Genomic DNA, 22,229 nt, shown 5'->3' on the forward strand with positions numbered 1-22,229 from the left:
TTCTGACTTCAAAGAAGGAATCTTTATCATTGCAGTGTTCCAGCACTAACTTTTACCTTGGGTTAAACCCCAGTACAAAGGACAAGTCATAGACCTATCTGAAAAGGACTTAGAAATCATCTAACCTGGGGTTTCTCAACCTTAGCACTAGACATTTTGGGCTGGATAACTGTTGTGGGGACTGTCTTGTTCATTGTTGGATGTTGAACAATCCTCCTGGTTTCTATCCACCAGCAGCACTCCCACCCCCACCCCACCCTAGGTGTAACAACCAAAAATATATTCAGATATTGACAAATGTCCGGGGAGAGTGGGAAAAGGGCAAAATCGCCCCTGGTTTCAAACCACTGATCTGAACTCTCTCCTCATTTTGCAAATAATGGAGTAGGGGTCCAAAGAGATGAAGCAACTGGCTTAAGCTAGTTAGCAGAATCCATGTTGTTCATGCAACATCACTGTGTCCCTATAATATACAGGGCACAACATGGAACCTGAAGAAATTAGATGCTATCTTAGTCCTTACAGTCTGGTAAGACAGAGAAGCTATTGCACAAATAGCTCTAATTGTACGAAGCTGATAAGCAAGAAAGTGTTAGGCAGCAAGGTCCAGAGAAAGAGAATATGATCTGGTTTCCTGAGATCTGGATCTGCCAGTTTTTATCTGCGGGACTTAACCAAGGTTCAGGTTCACCACGAATGAAACAGAGCTCATGTATACTCTGCTTGTACCACCCGGTCCAAAACGGGTCTGCGAATTCATTGTGCAAACCGTGACGCTCTTACAGACATCAGGTATTAGTAAGATACCAGAAATGTGATAAAAATTATGATTAAAGGTTTTCAGGACTGGGGAGAGCCCTGTAGCGGTGGCCTCATTCCTGGACCTTCCAACTCGAGAGCCCCACTTTTTTGCGGGAGAGGGACCAAGTAAAGAGCTCCCTCCTTCAGAGAACCTCTTTCCTTGCCTGGAACCGACCCGGTCAGATGGGCGAATTCGCGGTACAACTCCGAACAGCGAGTCCCGCCAGAGGGAGTTACTACGCCGCCCTCCGGCCACTCAAGCTCCGCCCGTTCTAGGCTGTGGCCCCGCCCTCAGGGAACAGACTCCGCCCCCTTCGCCCTGGAACTCCAGAGGCGCGGTGCCTCCAGGACAATCCCTCGCCCGAGCCGGAGTTTCCCGAACTCCCTCGATCTCCACCCGGCCTCTCTCGGCCTCCGGGAACGGAGGCGGCGGAGATTGCCGAGGGGCGCTGGCCCCGCCCCCTCCGCGGGCTAGGCCGCCACCGCCCCCTCTCCCCCGCCGCCCCGGCCTCCGGCGCGGGCTGGAGTCCCAGATCCCGGGCCCTCCCTTTCTCTCTCCCCGCCTTCCCGGTGCTGCCACAGTGGCGGGTCGGAGGATCTCGGCCAGTCAGCTCGTTCCGGCCTCGAGCCCCTCCTCCCCCCAAATAAACACCCCTCCCCAAGCCTCAGGAGCCCGGACCGCCCCCTTCCTCCCTCTGCCCGGCGTGTGGCGAGGGCCAGTGTAAGGGAGTGAGCGCGGGCCGGCGGGCCAGCTTCGTGAGTGAGCGAGGCGGGGCGCGCGGCGGGCCGGGCCGGGGGTCGCGTGTGCGCGTGGGGGCGCGAGCGAGTGCCCGTCGCGACCCGCCGGCGGCCCCGAGCCGGGGAGGCGGCCAGCGAGAGACCAGAGGCTACCGCCCGCCGCCGCCGAGGAGGGCAGCGGGCCCGCGCGCGCGCGCGCGCACGTACGCACGCACGCGGGGGCGGGTGCAGGCGCGCGCCCGCCTGTCGCGACAGTCGGGGCCGAGGCCCAGGGGGAGGTGGCCTGTCGCGGGTCGCCCGGCTCCCGGAGGCGAGGGGGCCTCGGGCGGATGGCGGAAGGCGCCCAGCCGCAGCAGCCGCCTCAGCTTGGGCCCGGCGCCGCTGCCCGGGGGATGAAGCGGGAGTCAGAGCTGGAGCTGCCGGTGCCCGGAGGGGGAGGAGACGGAGCCGAGCCCGGCCTGAGCAAGCGGCCGCGTACAGAGGAGGCGGCGGCCGACGGCGGCGGGATGCAGGTGACCGCGCGGGGCAGGCGCCCCGTTACCGTGGCGGGGTGGGGGGGCGGCGGGAGCGGCGCGGGGCTGCGGGGCTTGGAGGGCGGAGGGCTGCCCGGGGTCCCGGGTTGGAGGTGGGAGGGGGCCGATCGGGGCCTGCGTGGAAGGTGGGGCGAGCCCCGACGTGGAAGCTAAGGGTGCAGGAGGAGCCTGGTGTGCCCTGGAGGGTCCTGATCTCTAAGGGGACGAGAGGGGCACGTAGCACGAATAGGTGTTGAGAGGAAATCGAACGTGCTTGAGATGGATTCCATTTCTTTACACCCTTCTTTAGTTCCTTGGCGGGGAGTGGAAGCCGAGAGATCCTGGTCCGTTGCCCGGAGAGCTGGGGACCGAATCGAAGACTGGGGGAGCGGGGGGGTGGGGGGGGAGGAGGGTGGACAGTGGTGGGACACCTCCCCAAAAGAGGGAGTACTGTTTTTGGCAGCCCTGGACACACAACGGGGATGGAGAATGGGATCGGCATAGAAGGGAGGAGTGAAAAGCGAGAAAACTCCTCGAGAGCCCAAAGGGGATGTGGCTTAGGTTGTGGGTTAAATCAGTTACACGAGGAGTGTGAGAAGTACGAGGAGTTGGGTAGCGTTGTGGCTACACCGTGGTGCTCAAGATCATTAACTTCGTGGAGCATCTGGTGAGCCTGGAGACACAGGACCTGGCCAGCTGTATCTTAGGACACTGACTAGATCTTCATTGTCCTGGAATATAAAAGAAAATTTATAGGACTGTTAGAAGATTGGATTCTGAATTGTGGACTCAAGGAGAAGCTGGTTGGTTTGGAAAGGCACTGGCAAATGTAGTGACCATGTCAGTTGACTTTGTAGTTGGGGGAAGAGGGTGAAGCCTTGATTGATTTGATTTTAGATTTGGTCTCTGTTCAGAACATACTTGCTGTGAAATAGTGGGTTTACCTACCAGCAATCTGCCCAATTCTCTTAGCATCATAGAATGTTAGAGAAGCAACCAGGGATACCATCTTTGACTGGAGTTCTTAACTCGGAGAGACTTGGAAGATTCTTCTGCAGAATAGTTTACGGGTACTCTCAGGTGATAGAAAGTCAATAGTTTTCATCTTTTTTATTCGAGTCCCAAAATGTTTCAACCTCATTAGGTAGATGAGGAATCAAAAAATCTGGAGCAGACTAGTGACTTGCCTAGGGCCACCCAGTTAGCTGGTTGTGAAACTAGAGATAGAACCCTGGTCTTCTAATTCCTATTCCTGTGCTCTCTCCATTACAGCACTCTTGGAAATCTCTGCAGTGCTAAAAGACTTCCTGTGCTCCGCTCTCGCTGCTTTTCAAGGCTCTGTCTGACTTCCTGTGTTAGAGACCGAGCTGTATTTAAGCCTGGCGTGTTTGCTCTGTGCTTCTTGGTCTCCCTTGCAGAGGCCACTCTATTACTTGTCTTGACTTAGGTAAAGCGACCCTCCTGGTGTTTATTTTTGAATTCTTTTGTTTCACTTGCCTGCTTTTGTTCTCCATTTGAACTCTCTCAGGCAGGGTGCTTGTGTGAAGTACACACTCCGGGCCTTGGAAAAAATATAGAGGAATATGGGGAGACTTCAGGTGAGCTGGGTTGACACTGGAAGATGAGAGAAGATTGGGTGTGGGTGCTGGTGAGCGTGTCCACTTGGTGTGTGCATATATCTGTGTCCATTTATTGTTCCTGTCAATCACAGTTAATAGTGAGTCTTCTACTGCCTTCCCCCTCTTTCCTCCTGGGGCCCATTATTTGCTGGTTGCCTTCAAATTGGCTGAGGATAGCAGTATTTGGAAATGGAGCAGTGTATAGAGACTTCGGAGTATGGAGAGGAAGCTGTGGATTAGGTCCTCTGGGTACAGATGGGCACCTTAGAACTGTCCCACAGAGAATGCTTTTTTCACTGTGTGGATCTGTGGATCTTTATTTTTCACTTTATGCATTCTCTTTGTTGTAGTTCCAGTACACCATGTCACACAGGTATTCATGTCATCATTGACTTAGCCCCCTGCCCGCAACAATCTGCATGGTTCTGGGAAAATCCCTTCTTTGGGGGCTTCTATTACCATAGTTGTAAAATACAGTGTTTGTAAAGGATGATTTATAAGTTACCTCTAAAAAGATACAGAAAGTCTTGACTTTAAAGAACTTGGTGTCTGCAGTCTAGGTAGGGAGCCAGAATAGGTGAAAAGTTGGAAAAAAAAAAAAAGTGTGTGTATGTATATGTGTCATATATATGTATGTATGTATATTATGTATATATATACGAATTTTTTGGTAAGTTCCAGAGGAACAAGAGTAGGGATACCACAAGGTAGATCCTTGTCACAAGGCTTTGCAAACTTTAAAACCAAAGTATGCTGAGGATTTGTGCCATTGAAGCCAGAAGCAAAAGATGGTTGTTCTTGCTGAAATGGTCAAGGAAGGCTTTATGGAGAAGTTGAAATTTGACGTCTAATCGAGAGTAAAGAAAAAGTAATGTTCATGAAAAGATGAAATTTGAGCCTAGGTCACCTAGATTTCTAGGACCTTCCTATCATTCTGATAATTATGATAGGATATTTAATATTCATTTAACTGATGTTTATTGAGCAGCTGCTAAGTGCCAGGCCCTGTTTTAGAGCCTAGGAAATATAGTAGTAAACAAAACAAAGACTTCTCTCTCATGGAACTAAGATTCTAATTGAAAGAGACAGACAATAAAGAAATCAACTATTATTAGGTGGTTTTAAGTGTTAAGAAGAAAAATAAAGCAGGGAAAGGGGTAAGAGTGGTGAAGAGGATGGTTAGGGAAGGCCTCTGTGTAGGTGACCTTTGGGTGACCTGAGGGAATTTGAGGGAATGGGGTTCAGACAGAGGAACTGTGGGTGCAGAGGCATTGAGAGATAAATACACTTGATGTGTTTGAGAACAAGAGACCAGTGGAGCTGGAGGAGAATGTGCAGGGGCGAAGCAGTTTTAGGAAGTGATATCAATGGTGTAGACATGTCTATAGGTTCATGTAAATAGACATTTAAAAATTCTACAGTAGCTTGCTTTTTGGTATATGGGTTTGTCTTGAAGCACTTGTTTTTCTTCGTATATCTTAGCACAAATGGCATTTCTTGGAGGTCATAGCTCCTTTTCGAAAGCCTTCCCTCCTGACAGATTAATTCACAGCAGTTAGACCCACCTCTTGCCTCCAGTTGTATCGGTGGTTAATTATGCATCATCTTGTATTGTCTTCTCATTGTTTTATTCCTGTTTCCTTAGTGATACTGTAAGCTTCTAGAAGCCAAGAAGTATATTTTCTTTGTGTTTATCCTTTATAATACTTCACAGTTTTGAGTACATAGTAAGTGCTCAATGCCTGTTAAACTGAAGTTGAAATTTTGCCTTTTTAAAATAATTAAGGGATAGAAAAAATGTGATGAAATTTAGGGGTGAGAGTACTTTCAGGAAATATCCTAACCTTTTGAGTGTCAAAGGATTAACCCATTTTTAAACAGAAGTCATTTGCTGGGGTTAATTTCCCAAGACCACAGACTAAATGGAGCTACAGCTCTAAGCTGCTGATTCCAAGGCTGAACCCTGATGAGTTATAGCCACTAAGCTTTTGGGGATAAATCATTACTTGCTAAAATGGAGCACTGGGGACATGAGAGAGTCTGTGGTGCTTATGTTATAATCCTTGTGCTAAGAAGGACCCCTGGGACGGGGGGGAAGAGGAAGGGTCGCTCCTTTCTAGGCCAGTATCCAGAAGCCTTATGTGGGTGGCAGAGGAGTCGGCACAGCCCTAGAAACAGTTTAGAGAACCCTCAACTGCGGAGTAAGAGGGAAGAGACAAATTCCACCTGAAAATTGAAACACAGCTTGAGAAATGTAGTGAGTTGTTAAAGAGGGTATTTGGAAATACTGTACTCTAACCTGGTAGGAAGTTAAGTGAGTTATTAGAGATTTGTTTCACTTTAAGCAAGTTTGATATGTGTGAAAAACTCAGGCCTTATGAAACATACCAGGGAATGAATTCTTTTGGTCAGCTCCTCTAGTGAATATAAACAATTTGATGAGCAAAAATTCAGATTTTTGTGCAGCTTTCTAGGAACTTAGAAAGTTCACCTTCATAAAGCAAGGTGCACCTTAATTATTATTTATAGCTTTCAGCAACATTCTTTATGGTAGTGAAATGTCAGAATGTGGTTATTACATGGCTAACTGACTGCTTCTGACCATAGAATCAGAAGTCTAGTATAGCTAAGTGAGTTCAGAAGTTGTTCACGTTAGTGTTTGATTCTAGTAGTAGGAGGACTTTCTGGTCTCAGGGAGGGGTTTGCAGGTAGCCTGTAATTGCTTTGTAGACACTGTATTTCTTAGTTTATCTTCCCATTTGCTTGTTTCTGGGTTTCTTTCCTCCTAGGTGGAAGTCTCTGGACTTTGAGTGTATGGTACTGAAACTGAACATGGGTGCTACCATTTGAGTAGACTTACCAATATACTTTCTTTCCAAGGGATTCTGTGAACAATCTCTTGCTAAATTACTGAATTTTTCATTTCTGCGTGTCTTAGTCTGCTCAAGCGGACTGTAGACTGGGTGGCTTAAACACCAGAAATTTGTTTCTCACAGTTCTTGGGGCTGGGGTCCAAGATGAAGGTGCTGGCAGATTTGGTGTCTGATGAGGGCTCTCTTCCTGGCTTATAGATCCCTGCCTTCTTGCTGTGTGCTCACATGGGCTTTTCTCCATGTATGCTAGTGGACACAGAGAGAGAGAGAGAATCTCCTTTTCATAAGGGCTCCCCCATCATGGGATGCAGTGGTGGAGGTGGGATCCTCCCCTTATGACCTAATCACCTCCCAATGGCCCCTCCTCCAATTACCATCAGATTGTGAGCTTGGGCTTCAACATATTAGTTTGTGGATGGGGTGGGGGGAGGGGACACAGACATTCAGCCCATAATACAGCCCATAATTTACCACCAGAGTGGTAAATACTGTAGTTGGAGAAACTGAGGTAGCACAGTCATGTAAAAATGACTAATTTTTTCCCCCAGACTCACAAGGCAGCTTGTGAGTGTGTAACTGGGAATGTCTGAGAGGCAGAAAGATCTGAATTCAAAGAGTTATTCTGCAGGGTGACTCAAGAGGTTATCCTGAGTTGAATTTGTCTCTTAACTTCCTCTCCCATTTTTCTAGTCACTGTCTTTTTTTTTTTTTTTTTTTCTATCACACTGATATGTGAACACCACAGAAGCTAACTAGAGATTTAACTTTCATTTTGATATAAAGCAGACTGGTGCAGACAGGCCTCAAGATTACAGGGCTGAGAAAGAAATTCAGTGTACTGCTTGGTGTAAACAAGAGTGTTGCTAGTGAATCTCTGGTTTGACATCTCTCAGGCCATCAATTTGGTATCAGGCTTTAATAATTTGTGGAAACAATGTGTGCTGTGCTTAGTCACTCAGTCGTGTCTGGCTCACTGCGACCCCTTGGACTGCAGCCCGCCAGGCTCCTGTGTCCATGGGGTTCTCCAGGCAAGAATACTGGAGTGGGTTGCCATGCCCTCCTCCAGGGGCTCTTCCCAACCCAGGTCTCCTGCATTGCAGGCGGATTCTTTATCACCTGAGCCACCAGGGAAGCTCAAGAATACTGAGGTGGGTAGCCTACTCCTTCTCCAGGGGAACTTTCTGACCCAGGAATTGAACCGGGGTCTCCTGCATTGCAGGTGGATTCTTTACCAGCTGAGCTACCAGGGAAGACCCAATAAAGCTGGTCATTTTAGTCAGTGGACGTGTTTGAATTGTTTTTTGATACATATTTGTAAAGCTTAGTGCACATCTTTTTTTCTGGGGCTAATGTACCCTTCCTTAAAGACAGGAGGGAAGAGCCCTTGAGATGATGGAAAGGAACCGGCAGTAACTGGAGCGTGAGCTGACAGATGGAGGCGGGATGACGAGTGTGTGTGGTGTTTAGGTGGCCCCTGCGAGTATCCAGTTTCCTATTCCTTGCCCCTCCAGCCCCAGTGCAAGCAGGCAGCTTACATGGCTAAAGTTTCATTATCTAATCCATCACAGATCGGCTTGAATAAACCCATTGGCTGGCGCTGATCTAGTTAAGAGAGTAGTGCAAAGCCGCTTGAGCCAGGATTGGGGCAAATCGGATCAGAACTGCCTTGTGAATCCTGGACATATTTCTGTAATTTGGGTGGTAAAGTGGTTTGGGAAATCACTTAGGAGCCAGAGCTCACCATCAGCCTGGAGTGTTTCCACATGTTGTCCTGGGGACCATGAGGGAAAGTAGATGGAGGATTTGACACCTTTCTCTGGAGAATAGTCAGGTTGCTTTGATTATTTGAGTCTGAACATTTTTTGGTCACTCATGCTCAGGAGTGACATTTTGGGAACATTTGGAGATTCCAGTTATGATCACTCAGTTGTGTCTTTTCTGAGTGATCCCTTCATCTGAGACTGTATTATATGCGTTGCTTCCCGATTTTTGAAGGGGAGATGTTGTTATCATTATTACCAACCTTGATATATCATTATGTTTGTTATCCATACATACTTGAAGTATGGTGTAGTACAAGAAACCTTATTTAGAATTTCTCACATTGGGGTTTGAATCCTGGTTCTTCCCATTGCCAGCCAACTGAAATGACCTTTGGTAAGATATTTAGCATCTGAGCTCCTGTTTACACATCTGTGAACTGGAGGAATTACTGCATCCTCTCATGAGCTGCTATAATCACAGACTGAAAATATTTGAAGTTCCCATCATGGAACCCAGCAGTAAATGTTTATTTCTTGCCTCCTTTATAACCTGCTACACAGTATTCCGTGAGTTCCTGCTCACTGCTCCATCAGCATGGAGTGGTTAATGTGCTTCTGATTGATTAAGTGACAGAGTTGGGAGCTACCTCAGATGAGCAGTGTACTAAACTGGGAAATCTAACAGGTTTGACATGGGTGAAGAAGTGTATGAACCTGGTCGTGGTGGTCCCTCCAGTGAGAGGAAGAGGAGACATTCACTTCCTTGCTAAGGACTAAGAGGGCTCCTGCATGGGGCGTGTGGGCATTTCAGGAATCTATGGGATCTTTCCTGGGAGTGTGGATGACAGAGGCACTAGCTGTTTTGATGGCACATGGGATGCAGGAGTGAAAATGTCATTTGTGTTCCAGATTTTATAAGGTTTGTTGGTTAAATGTACTGCATCTAATAGATGGCATTTTGTTCTCATTTTTGTTTGTGGAAATTGAGCTGGGATGAGTTTGTCTCTTGTGCTCTCCATCCAGTCTCTTCAAACCCACCTTTCTGGCTATTAACATCGTAATCCATCTAAAAGAGCTTGAAATCATTTGAGAGCTTATCACATGGATAAGGTCCATTTTCTTGTTTGGCCTGCCAGGTCCTCTGGCCTGATTTGTGCCTTCCTTTTTAGCTTCTTTCTAGTCTGTGGCAAGGGACTGGTAGCTTCCTGAGCAGGCTGTGCCGCTCAGGCTCGCTCATACCTTGGTGCTTCTGTTTCTGTTCTTCTGTCCGAAATTCCTACCTCACACCTCTCATCTCATCGGTAAGGCTGTCTTCAGGAATAAGCTGGGATGCTGATTCCTCCTGGATGCCTTTTGTCTATGCTACATCCCTCCCGCATTCCTACTGCTTTCCAGAAGGTTGTGCCCAGAGCTCTGTTTTAGGACTTTCTAGATTAACATTTGTTCAGCTGTCTGCCCCGACCCAGACCACCGCCCTCCTACCCCCCACCCCCTCCGCCAGACTGTGTGATCAAGGGAGCCTTTGGGATCCATAGGATCTAGCATTGCCCTGGCCTGACTAATCAAGAAACTGTCTTTTCTTGTTGAACTGAACTTTGTCTTCTTGCTCCTCGGTTGGAGCCAACAGATGGCTTTAATTGTTTTTCCGGATTATCCCTGGGGGGTCTGGCCCTTGGTCTACTCTCCAGCTCCAGCAAAGACTAGGTGTTGTGGGATTTGTGAATGGTGCCTGATCTTTGCATTGATAATCAGGGTTAAAGGTGACTCTAGAGGGGGTGGAGTTTAACTGCTGAAAGTGTCGGGTGGGCATGGCAACCTGACATTAGGTTTCCTGTGCTCAGATATTAATTGAGAGCACGTGTGTATGTATAAAAAGTGCCTTTGTGACTGAGGAACTAGAAGAACCACACGAGGACAGGGCAATTAGAGCTAACCTATTCCGGTTCATTGGAGCAGTCTGTTGACCCGCCGTTCAGTGGCGGTGCTGCTGAGAGCTTCTGGAGTGCTGTGGTTCAGATGTATTACCACCACTTGGGACTAAGCCCATTTGATCAACTGTGGACCTTCACCTTTCCCTTCTCAACCAATGAATTTCATAAGCTCTTACAGCTTGTTTTTATGGATGCAGAAAAATACCTGAGACACCTCACAGAATGCACACTCTTTTTCAGATGGTTCATTGGATATGTTTGAAAACAGGGAGACTTAATACAGTTCTTGTAAATCTCAGCTTTGGAGACAGGTTCATAGAAGTATTTTGCAGGAATCTTCTCTCTGGCCCTCGTCATACCCACCTCCTTCCCTGGGTCCCCTGATTTGTGCTCCTGTTAATCTTCGCCTGTTCTCCAGCCTCAAGACTCCCCTTGCCAGTTTAGTTGGGGCCTCTTTAAAGGCGAAATGGGCATACTTTATAGTGCTTCTGGCTGTTCAGATGCTGGATGAATAAAGCAGATTCTAAAACGGGAATGAGAGCGAGAGCAACCAGTTATATCACTTCCTTCTGACGTGTTCTGCACATACGTGGCATCTAGAAATTTCAGTTGAGGATTTAAGGCACAGCACACATGATAAATACCACTTAAGAAGTAGATGACAGTTTTGAATTGCCAAATGATAATGGTTGAGTAACTGCTTAAAAACCTATTTTCCCAAGAGTGGAAACCGAGCCTTTGAAGTTTAGGCTTCCACATGGGTGTGTTCAGCCACAATTCTCAGGTTTTTTAGGGACCTAAGTCCCCAGATAATATCCTGGTATGTGGGATTTTCCCCACAGAGAGGCTGGTTCGCTGGTTTCTCCTTTGCCAAGGGAAAGAGATTTTGCTCTGAGCACTGGATATTTTTTTCCAGGCATGTGGTTTTTGAGGAGGCACACTGTTTACTTTTCTTCAGGGCTGCATCGATTTTGTCGGATCCTAATTGTAAATACCACAAGCAAAGCATGATTTACTGTAAGGAGGGGGCAAGAGGGTGCCCGAGGGACTCTCTCAGCTCTGGGGTTGGGGGTAGGGAGCAGGAGCCACGCCGGTAGGACTAGGGGAACTGTAGACATGGTCTGGGGGCACCGTGGGGTTTGTGTGTGGGCCCCAGTCGCTGCTTGAGTTGGAATACTTTTGAAGCCGAGGCTCACGGGAAGTTCTTCCAATTGCTTTATTTTGAGCAGCTTTTTCCTCCGTGTGTTGGCAGCTGTGTGGAGGAGGGGGCGTTAGCTGCTGTCAGCCAGGATGGTTTCCAGAGCAGACCCGTATGGATTTCATTTAGGCATTTATTTCAGGGGTATGTGGCTTGTCGGGAGTCAGGAGGACTTCGGTTCCATTTTCCTGGAAGTTGGTGGGCTTCTGTGAGCTGCTCTATTTATCTTGGACAGGGAGGCAAGTAGAAAAGCGGCTGCACAGTTAGCCCTTGTTGCAGGAGCTTCGTTTCGTAGGTCATCCTCTTGGGGATTTTTGTACAGTCATATTTACAGCCTTAAGATTTTCTTTGCCTCTCCCTTCCCCCCTTTTTCCTTCTGCAGTTTAGTGCGCCATAAAAATTCTGAGGAAAGTGGGTAATAATTTAGGGTGTTGTTGTTTAGTTGCTAAGTCGTGACCAACTCTTTGCGGCCCTATGGACTGTAGCCCACCAGGCTCCTCTGTCCATGAGAATCTCCAGGCAAGAATACTGGACTGGGTTGCCATTTCCTTCTCTAGAGGATCTTCCTAACCCAGGGCTCAGACTCGCATCTCCTACATTGGCAGGTAGATTCTTTACCACTGAGACACTGGAGAATTTGGGGTAGAAGACAAGAATTGTTTGGCTCCCTACCCCACCTCCCTTTCTTGCCCAGCCCTCCCTCACCCCATCCTTTGCAAAAGAATCTGCAAAGGAGGTCGCTTATCCCCTAGTCAGACTGGCCCGTCCCCTGATCCATCTGAATCTGTGGCTTTCACAGCTTTCACCTGCTATTTCTTGGTTTCCAGGGAGTGGGGTAGTAGGATCGCGATTTCAAAGCAAGAACTGGCAAAATGGGAAGGTGTTTTTGTGGTGGCTCCCAGCACCTACAAAGCTGAGCTCGAGGGCTTGCACCTCATACGAACTTCCAGGAACACTGTCCGTGGCTGACGTGATGGCCTTGGGGACTTTGTTGGCGCTTCAGGAAGTCTCCACAATGGCAGTCTCTCACAGTGGGAACATTGGCAAAGCTAAGGGGAATTGGTAACACTTGTTTTGAAAGTGTGGCTGGTCTTGGACTGCCCGTCTCAGTGAGAGGGGAAGAGTCTCAGTGGGAGGAGAAGAGGCGGCTTTGTCTGAAGAGGGGAGTCGTACTCTACGACTGTTACTTAGGTGTCCCGGCTCCTGTTTGTGTTTGCTATCTCACGTCCAGATTGTATGGCCTATTTTGTATGTTGCGTTTACACTTGAAGCCATAGTCTGACTTTTAGGAAACTGTGATTTTTAGTAAACTGATTTGGCTAATCTTGGTATCATCCTGGACTTTGACGTGAATTTGGTCATATTTACCAATAAAAGGTCTGTGTCAAGACTTAGAAGTTGTGGTTTCTGTTGGTGGCCTCCTCCCCTCCCCAGCTGCCTCTTGCTGTGCATTAGCGACACGTCTTTTGTCCCTGCACTTTGTGTTACAGGTCTTTAGCTGCTTGTTGTGGTACTAAACAGATCTTTCTGCTGCAGCATTTTGGCTCTGAGCTGATCGTGTTTTACAGTGTTGGAGATCAGTTGGCTAACTGGCATGTGGTGTCCACAAAGCAGAAGCCTTTCAAAGAGATACTTACCATGGACCATTCATGATTTTTGTCAGTTGCATAAAAATGCTGTGATTAACCAATACCCATGTGTCCATGTGGACGAGCAGTCTTCCTTTATGCCTACTTGGCACTGCTCTCTCTAGCAGTAGTTTGGATTAAGTGTTCCCCAGTAGGCTTTGCATTTTAATCCTTGGAAGCCTGTTTCAAGAAACCTTTATGATTTTCTTGAGGTTGGTGTAGGGGATCATTCACTCTTACTAAATTTTAGCTTCACTATGAATTGTTTTCTTCAGTGTTCATTTTAGGCAAATAGTAAATATTTCTTTAGTTTTACAGTATCCAAGAGTTTGAAGAAATCTAAAAAAAATAGATTGGTCCAGCATCCTGTTTTAAGCAAGGAAATGGTCTAATTCATATTATCCCAAGCCGTTTTTTAATTGGTTGTCCTTTGAGAAATGATAATTGGTGTCATTCTGACAAACACACACACAAAGTCACATAACTTTGGAATAGAGTTAAACAAAATTTAAGCTATCTCATTTTGCTTCTCATAAGCAGATGTTGTGACTCTAAATTTATAGAAGCATGTTCAGTGAAGCATCTTCCTCTCTTCCCGCTTCCCCTTGTTAGTTTCTTGTTATTCCACCCTCTTTTCTTTTTACACAAACACTAGTATACTCCATACATTCTTTTTGCACCTTGCTTTACTCTATCAGAAGTTATTTTTTTTTATTGTAACAGGGCTTATTAATATTTTCATTAATGATTTCTGGGTTTGTGTGTGTGTGTTTGATGCTTAGGAAAGTTTTTCCCACTCCATGATTATAAAAACCAGAATGGACTTGCAGACAGAGAGACCTGAGTTGGAGCCCTAGCTTTTCCACATCATAGCTGTGTGATCTTGGTTACACGGCCTAAGAAAAGGCTCAGCTTTTTTGCTTATGAAATATGTTATAGAATTGGTATAAGAATTAAAAGAGATAATGTATGTAATGTGCTTAGTTCAGAGCCTGACACTGAGTAGGTGTACCTACCAGGCCCTGTTTTCTTATATCTCAGTACTTTTTTCACTTTCTTAAAGGCAGGAACAGTCTCTTAATCTGTGTTTTCTTGGCTTCTTCATCAGTACCAGGGATATATTATAATAAGAATTTGGTAAAGTGTTATTTTGGGGTTTTGCTTTAATTTTTTTGCCTTAAAGTTATCAGTCTCTAGTTTTATTACCAATCAAATAATGGGTGAACGATAGCTAAATCAATGGATTGGTAATGGTGGATAGTATGAAATCATGAGAGCTGAGGTCATCTCAAAGTTTCCTGGATCAGCTCTCTGCTTCAGTGAGATGAAGTAGAATCTGTGCCCATTTTTATGGACAAGTTGTTTCAGGCTCAGAGGAAGTATGAGAGAGCAAGCAATATGCTCAGATTTTCAGCTTTGGAACTAAGTAGAATCTTTCATTTCTTATTTTCTACTGATTGGATGGGATTTCTCTGGGAGTTTCTTATATGGAGGGTTTTTTCCATCATTTACATTTATTTTTTTTAAACACATAGTGTATTCACATGGGTGATGATTCAAACTGTGCAAAAGGTTGAAGAGTAAAAAATCTCTGCCTTTTCCAGCTACCTAATTTCTCTCCTTGAAAGTAACCAGTATGGTTAGTTATCTCAGTATCTGTCCAGAGATAGTACTTGCATAATATTTTCTCCATCTGCCCCCCCCCCATTTTAGAAACTCAAATGGTAGTGTTAATATTCATATACTTTTCTCTGAAGTATTTGGAGATCATTTTATATCAGCTTATATTGACATTTTCCTCCATTTGTTAGGTTTCTGGAATTAGGATTATTCTGTTCTGGTCTACTGAGATAACTATATCTAAATGTCTCTGGTAAGAATGACTCTGATTAGTATAGGATCTCATAAAGTCTGAGCCTGTGTTTTTATGGAATCACAGCGTTAGAGACCTAATGTGGATCTCTCTTCTTTCATGTGAATACCCATAAATCCTTGATGGACGATGCCATTTAAAGATGCTCGAGCACAAGTTAGGCATCCTCCTCTCTCCGCCTGCCCTTGTCCGCTGCTCCTGGTCCTGTCTTTTTGTGGTTGTAGGGCCCTTTCGGGTCAGATGTTCCATGTGTCACTGAGTTAGTAATGATACTCTGGATCTGCCTTGAGTCATTGCGTTTCAACTTGAACTGCAATGTGATTTTATTCATTATGACACCTTCTATACCAGACATATCCAGAATGCCCAGGTTTATCCTGATTCAATGTTACTGCTGTCAGGAGGCTATTCAGCGAACCGACTTTGGTGCTGAATTGTGAGAAAGAAAGATTTGGTTCCTAATAGGTGTTTGTGTCTCAGCAGCCATAATTGCTGTTAGTTTCACTTCACTCTTCTGTTTGTGGAAAGCTCAGGATTGAGGCAATGCTCTTCATCCCTGGAATATGACCACTCTGTGACTAAGACTTTTAATGGGAGGTAAACAGATACGGGTCAACAAACAGGGCATATTTTTCTTTTGTTTACTGGACAGTAGTGGATTCTGATTCAGATACAGAATTAAAGATTTCAAGGTAAGGCTTTGATTCTAGCTCGGTTAACCTGCATACATGTCTGCATTTAAAGATATGAACTAAAAACAATGCTTTTCAAAATTGGCTTCTGTAGTGGACCTTTGTCTCCACAAAAATATCATAGAGGAGGTCTCTTTCCAGCTCTTTGGAGAATGAGGCTGGTAGGGATGTGTCTTGCATCCTAGAAGAATGCTGACCTCCACTGTGTGGTTATGTTCATCTCACCACACAGTCTTCGGTTCCTGAGGTCTCTGTGGCCCCACACAGTGAATGGAAGCAGGGAAGAGCACCAGATGCTGTGTTGATTCTCCTATTTGCTTCTTCTTTCACACCCGGTGTAAGGTTTCCAGGCATTTGTGCAACCTGAGAGCAGAAAGCGCCCGTATTAGCAGTTGAGAGATGGGTTGGCAAGTGGTTCAAATTACTCCATGTTCCTGATAAGAGCCACTGATGCAGGCTGGTGGCTGCTGGGGGTGGGGGTGGGAGATGGACTGCCAGTGCCCTGCCCAGCAGCAATGGTGGTGTGGGTCTCTGGTGTTCTAGGACTCCAAGAAGGTACCCAGAGGCAGTTTGAGAGGTCTGGCTGGCATCTCGGGGAAGTAGCGCGGTTTAGGAAGCACATTTTGCCTCAGAGGAGATGAGTCGTAGGAAATGGTGGCTCACAGCAGGAGAAGCATCAGCACTGAGAATATGAAGTGCAAATCCAAGGAATAGGGTGAGGTTTTATTACTCCACCTTAACCTAAAACCCAGCTGACGGGCTTATTGTCAGGTAGTGCTAGGCACAGTGAGGACTAGGCCTTCAGCCTGCAGAGGGGAAGTGGATGTGTATACAGATGATGTTGATACAGTGTGATCATCGCTCTGATAGAGGCTTAACTGCGTATGTCACAGCTTGGTGCTCTGGGTTAGAGATACTCGGTGCAACTCTGTCAGAGCGATGATCACACTGTATTAAAATACTGGGGTAAGAGATGCCATTCTGCTATCAGACAGCCTTGATTCAAATTCTTTTCTCTGCATCTACTTAGCTGTGTGTCCTTTGGGCAAGTTCCTTATCTCCTCTGTGCTTCAGTTTTTCATCTGTAAAATGGGGATAATAATAACTCTTACAAACTTGTGACTATTACATGAGTTAATACAGTAAATATAACACGCTTGAAAGAGTATCTGGTCCACGATAAGCACTGTGTAAGTGCTGTCTGTTACAGTGGTTGTTACAGCACCTGGCAGGGCACTGGGGACTCCTGCAAACCCACAACCAATGGCAGTGCAGAGGTCGGTGTACTGTATTCAGTGAAAGATTTTTAGCAGTGACTGTGCCAAGTACTGCACAGAAGCAAATAAATGAAGTGTTAACTGGCTGTGTGACTGTGTACAACACATGATGAGAGTCAATTCTTTGGAAAGCGTGTAAAAGGAATTCTGATGTGAGAGGCATCAGTATCCCCTGCCAGTTTCAGAGAAGGGATCTTGCTATTCCTTTTTAGGCCCTTCAGCTTTCTTGACATTTTGAATATAGACTATATACCTTCCTTTAAGGTAGGACAGTACTTGACTGTTTAAGACAGGCATCTTTCACTGCTTTTTTAGAAACCTCTAGAAGAAAGTATTTTAGAGCAGAATCCATCCATCCATCCTTTCTTACTTTCCTCTCTCCCTCCTTCAAAAGGGAAAAATTGTTAGTATTTAAATCCCTCCTTGTTCTTTATATTAAAAGTAAAATTTTCATGTTATGCAAAAGATAATTCCCCTTTTGCTCATTCATTCATTCAACATTTGAATGCTTACAACATGCTAGATGCCAGGATTATGAATTAAAGGAGATTCGTATGGAATGTTTGAGGCTTGTTGGGGGAGGTTTCTGGGACAACTATACATGGGAAGAAAAATTCGATAGCGCTGTGTATTGGTAAGGGTGTAGGTAGAGAAATAGGTACTCATGGTGCTGGGGGTGAAAAGTCACATACATTCCATGAAGAACTATTGCAATGTCTGCCAAAATGTAAAATGCATGTTTTCTTTGATCCGGCAGTTCCACCTCTAGGAATTGATCCTACAGATAACTGTTGTTTCTCTGTATAAGAATATATAGTACAGCATTATTTGAAATGGCAAAGGGTTGAAAAAAATCAAAATGCTCTTTGACAGGAGAACTGTGAATTAAAATAAAGTACAATCATAAAATGGAATATCATGCAGCTTTTAAAAAGAATTAGCTCTAGGTAAATGCATTTGCTGCTGCTGCTGCTGAGTCACTTCAGTTGTGTCCGACTCTTTGCAACTCCATAGACGGCAGCCCACCAGGCTCTGCCGTCCCTGGGATTCTCCAGGCAAGAACACTGGAGTGGGTTGCCATTTCCTTCTCCAATGCATGAAAGGGAAAAGTGAAAGTGACGTCGCTCAGTCATGTCCGACCCTCAGCGACCCCATGGACTGCAGCCTACCAGGCTCCTCCATCCATGGGATTTTCCAGGCAAGAGTACTGGAGTGGGTTGCCATTGCCTTCACCTAAGACACTAAAATACGTCAAGTATAAAAAGTCAAGGTGTTGAAAAGGGTATAGTTTGTTACTGTTTGTGTAATGAAAAAAAGTATATATCCATGTACACATTGAATCTCTTTGCCGGGAAATGCAAGGTTCTGGTTAACACTCGTTGCCTCTTGGGGGAGGGCTAACAAGTGATGGAGGAAGTGGTTATAGGTAAAGATTTCATTTTTATTGTATACCTTTTGTGCCTTTTAAATTTTGTATTACCTGCATGTGTTGTTTTAAAAATAAAATAGTTTATTGAAATTATATAGGAATAAGCACAGGGGCTATTTTACTTATGATCCTTAAACTTGCTAGTTTTCAGAGAAAAATGAGTCAAGTTATGTGTTAGAACACAAGTGTGCCGATTCTGCTAACCACAAGCAAAGGAACAGTGGTACTGGTGGTGGCGTAGGGCCATTTTAATTTTGTCCGTCACACTTTACTGGAGTATGGAACGTTTCCAGTGCTTATTAACTATGTCTTATTACATTTCTTATTAACTGTCTTCAGTAAGGATGAAACTTGGTTATAAGGAAAGTGCTCATATGAATAAACAGATAAATATAGAGATGAATAAGAATGGAGGTGAAATTAGGAGATGATGAATGTTAATATGGGTATGGGATGATTCATTCAACAGCAGATGATATAAAGGGCTGTGTGCAAATCATAAAGTGAGTTAAGAAACAAAACAAGTCAGAACCACTACCATAAGCCTCTCTAGTTTTCTTAAGAAATGTTCCCTTACTAGAGGCGCATCCATGGATTCCTTGGATTTTTTTCATGTTGGAATTTTATGAACTAATGGACTTAGGAACTGCTTTTCATTCCAGACCTAACCTGATGGTAAATAAAGGAGCTTCTGTACCCTGATAGGATGAGTACAGGGTTTCTATGGCAGCATAATAGAGGGATTCTTATCCAGCCAGGCTGGGATGGGTGCAAGGAGAGCGTTCTGCAGGAGCCATTGGTGAGCAGGGCTTAGGCAGGCACAGGAGAGGGAGGCACAGGCCACCCGCAGGAGAAGCACACTGTCCAAGGAGCAGGTAGGAGAGGATCTGTGTGGGCCGGTGGGGCTGGGACAGAGGGCGCGAGGGCAGCAGACTTCCCCAGTGTCTTTCATAGACAGCCATCCCCTTGCAGTCATGTACTATTGTTCCCAAGGCTGACTGGATGGCGGTGATGGATTATCCTACCACTCTTGGAGCATAATCTCATAGTGGTAGGAGAGTAGAGGCACTGTCTTAGTTCATCCCAAAGCAGGGGAAAAAGAAAAGGAAAAAAAATTCTAAGAGAGAACAAAGAAAACCTGTATTTAATTGTATATGTTGTATATATGTAGACGTGCCTTCTAGCAGAATTACTGATATTTTCTTTTCAGCTCTCTTCATCCAGAAGAAACTTTCCCTCTATTTGGAATCACAGTTTGAATGCTACATGGAAACAACTTGAACTTTATATTCCATTTCATTATATTTAAATTTATGTGAAGCATAAATTTAAAGCAGGCAAGCATTTTGCTCTTCATAGCATGGAATGCTGTAACAAAATGTTTTGTCCATCAGAGCTTTCTAAACATTTTATGAGCATTTAAGTGCTTAATCTCCACAGTGTGCAGGGTAGGTGGCAGGTAGTCAAGTGATTTTTTTTTTTTTTCCCTCACGTATCTTGCATATTCTCATGTTTTGGTGGTTCATGCCTCTTAAGGAGAAACTTTCCCCTTTGAAGCTGAACTGTCCTATGCTTTAAATCCACTCAAAGACAAATTATTCTGGAAAGCTTGAACCAAACCTGGTCAGATGCTTCTGAGTTATGAGAGAGGGATTGAAATAAACTTTTTCAGCTAAAAATAATTTTGCTCACAAGTTACCAAAAATGGCTGACTGGAAATGCTTTTAAGATACTTGTCTAAGCTACTATAAGCTGAAGGTCAAGAAAAAGGTTTAGAACACGTTTTGAGAAATGATTGGCTCTATTTTGCGAAAGCTAGTGCCAAGGTTCTTTTTCCCTAATTGCCTTGGGAGACAAAAGCTTGAGGAAAGTGTTATGCCTTAGATTCAGTGAGGACCTCAACATTCTTTAAGTGGAACATAGAGGCTGCCCATTTCTTCTGACAGTAAAGTCCTACTTATGGGAGGCATTAGGGTTACATGAAAATGGGACACTTAATTCTAAAGATATTGTACAATTGCCTGTGCTGATTAATTATTTAAAGCTCTTATCTCCTGTGGCAGAGCAGTTTATACTCTCAGAGAATATTTGTTGGTCTTCCCAGAGAGCCGAGTGCTGGGTCTTTAGCACGTGGCACTGCCATTGATGCTCTGTCGTCCTGTTAAGGTACTTCTCTGCATCTCACTGAATTGTGGAATTAAGAATCACTCACAGTTACGGGCAGCGGGTTTTATTTGCAGTGTAATTCCTTGTCATTGGAGTTTATATTTAGCGTGCCTTGATGATTATGGAGAGGGTCCCTTAGCAGCAGCAGTTTACACCATTGATTGCTATTGGTAGCCTTGAGAAGGCATGTTGACCCTTCTTAAGGTTGCTTGCTGCTGCTGCTGCTAAGTTGCTTCAGTCGTGTCCGACTCTGTGCGACCCCATAGATGGCAGCCCACCAGGCTCCCCCGTCCCTGGGATTCTCCAGGCAAGAACACTGGAGTGGGTTGCCATTTCCTTCTCCAATGCATGAAAGAGAAAGTGAAAGTGAAGTCGCTCAGTCATGTCCGACTCTTCGCGACCCCATGGACTGCAGCCCACCAGGCTCCTCCATCCATGGGACTTTCCAGGCAAGAGTACTGGAGTGGGTTGCCATTGCCTTCTCCAAGGTTGCTTAGTATTGTAGAATAAAGTCTTCAATTAGAAAGAAACTTAGAACTTTTTTCCCTTCATAAAGATTGCTCTTTTAATAGAGCCAATATAAAACCATGATGTTTTTCCTTCCTAAATTTAACACATATTTATTGAGCATCTGTTGTGTATGAGGTAATGAGAAGGGAAGTTGACCAGGCTCATGTCAGAAGATCTCTGTCTTCCTTCAGGTAGAAAAGAATAGTAACCTCTAGGCAGGGGTTGTGTTGACACTTTGAGGAGGTAGGGACATTTTAGAGGTAAGTGCTGTTCCAGTGTAATAAGCATTCATTAAAAAGTAGAATAAAAAGATCGCTAAGTCTCAGTTAAGTGCCAGCTTGCATTGAGGTGGTCTTGGTGATTTCTTAAATCTATCAAACAGTACTCAGGAGTCCACAAGTGTGACCAAGTGCACATTACCCTGGGCTGAGCATTGATAAACTGGGACTGATAGATTCAGTTGGAGGAAAAAAGTGGGAGAAGACAAAAGAGAGGGGGCCTGTGACTTGAGTTTGAGCTCTTGATGTTAGAAGAGTTTATAGGTAGTGATGATTCCTAAGGAATGGTAATCAAATGGATGATTGTGATAAAGATCAAGTCCCCTGGAAATAAGTGATTTGAAGAGCTTGGAGGCTTTGGAAGGGCTGTCAATTTGAGTTTGAGGAAGTAGCATAATGTGTAAGCATTAATTCAGTTCTCAACTGGAGAGATTTTGCCCACAGGGGACATTGGCAATGTCTTCAGACATCTTTGATTCTCACAACTGGAGGTGCTGTGGGCATCTAGTGGGTAGAAGCCAGGGATGCTGCTGTCGTGTTTGAAAATGCATGGGGCGGCCCTTAAGGTGAAGGGTGGTCTGGCCCAGAAGGTCAGTAGTGCTGAGGCTGAGAAACTCTGTGTTAACTTTAAAAGAGGAGTTGTTGAGTAAGGGCAACAGAATATGGTGTCTCTCTCCTTCCACTCTACTCTGTGGAACTCTGTCTGAACAGATGTTTAGTGATCGTTTATGGAGCTCCATTTATCTGCCAGGCACCATGCTTGGGTTTATTGCCTCCTTTTTAAAGTCTTATGTTTTAATTATAAATTAATATACAAATATATTCTTACAGATAAAAACCCTAAAAATTGAAACACATAAAAGCCAGTGGACACTTTGGCCACCAACCCTAATCTCTCTTCCTTCTTTAGAGGTATCCAGAGCTCTGAACTTGGTATATGT

General features: G+C 45.0%; 1 protein-coding gene across 24 annotated transcripts in view; it reads left to right on the plus strand.

Annotated features, from left to right (window-relative positions):
* Positions 1 to 1,397: 1,397 nt before the first annotated feature.
* RBFOX2 (RNA binding fox-1 homolog 2) overlaps positions 1,398 to 22,229 on the plus strand; it is a 292,278-nt gene continuing 271,446 nt past the window's right edge. For 6 of the 24 annotated variants that reach the window (XM_025283532.3, XM_044941367.2, XR_006550438.2 and 3 more), the window contains exon 1: positions 1,419 to 2,051. In XM_025283532.3, coding sequence (XP_025139317.1) covers positions 1,869 to 2,051 — 183 coding nt within the window. In that variant the 5' untranslated portion in view covers positions 1,419 to 1,868. Of the gene's footprint in view, positions 2,052 to 22,229 lie in introns of all 24 variants that reach the window. The other 18 variants (XM_025283538.3, XM_025283548.3, XM_044941366.2 and 15 more) reach the window with 13 other exon arrangements.

This window comes from Bubalus bubalis, chromosome 4 (assembly GCF_019923935.1).
Source record: "Bubalus bubalis isolate 160015118507 breed Murrah chromosome 4, NDDB_SH_1, whole genome shotgun sequence".
Lineage (NCBI taxonomy): Eukaryota > Metazoa > Chordata > Mammalia > Artiodactyla > Bovidae > Bubalus > Bubalus bubalis.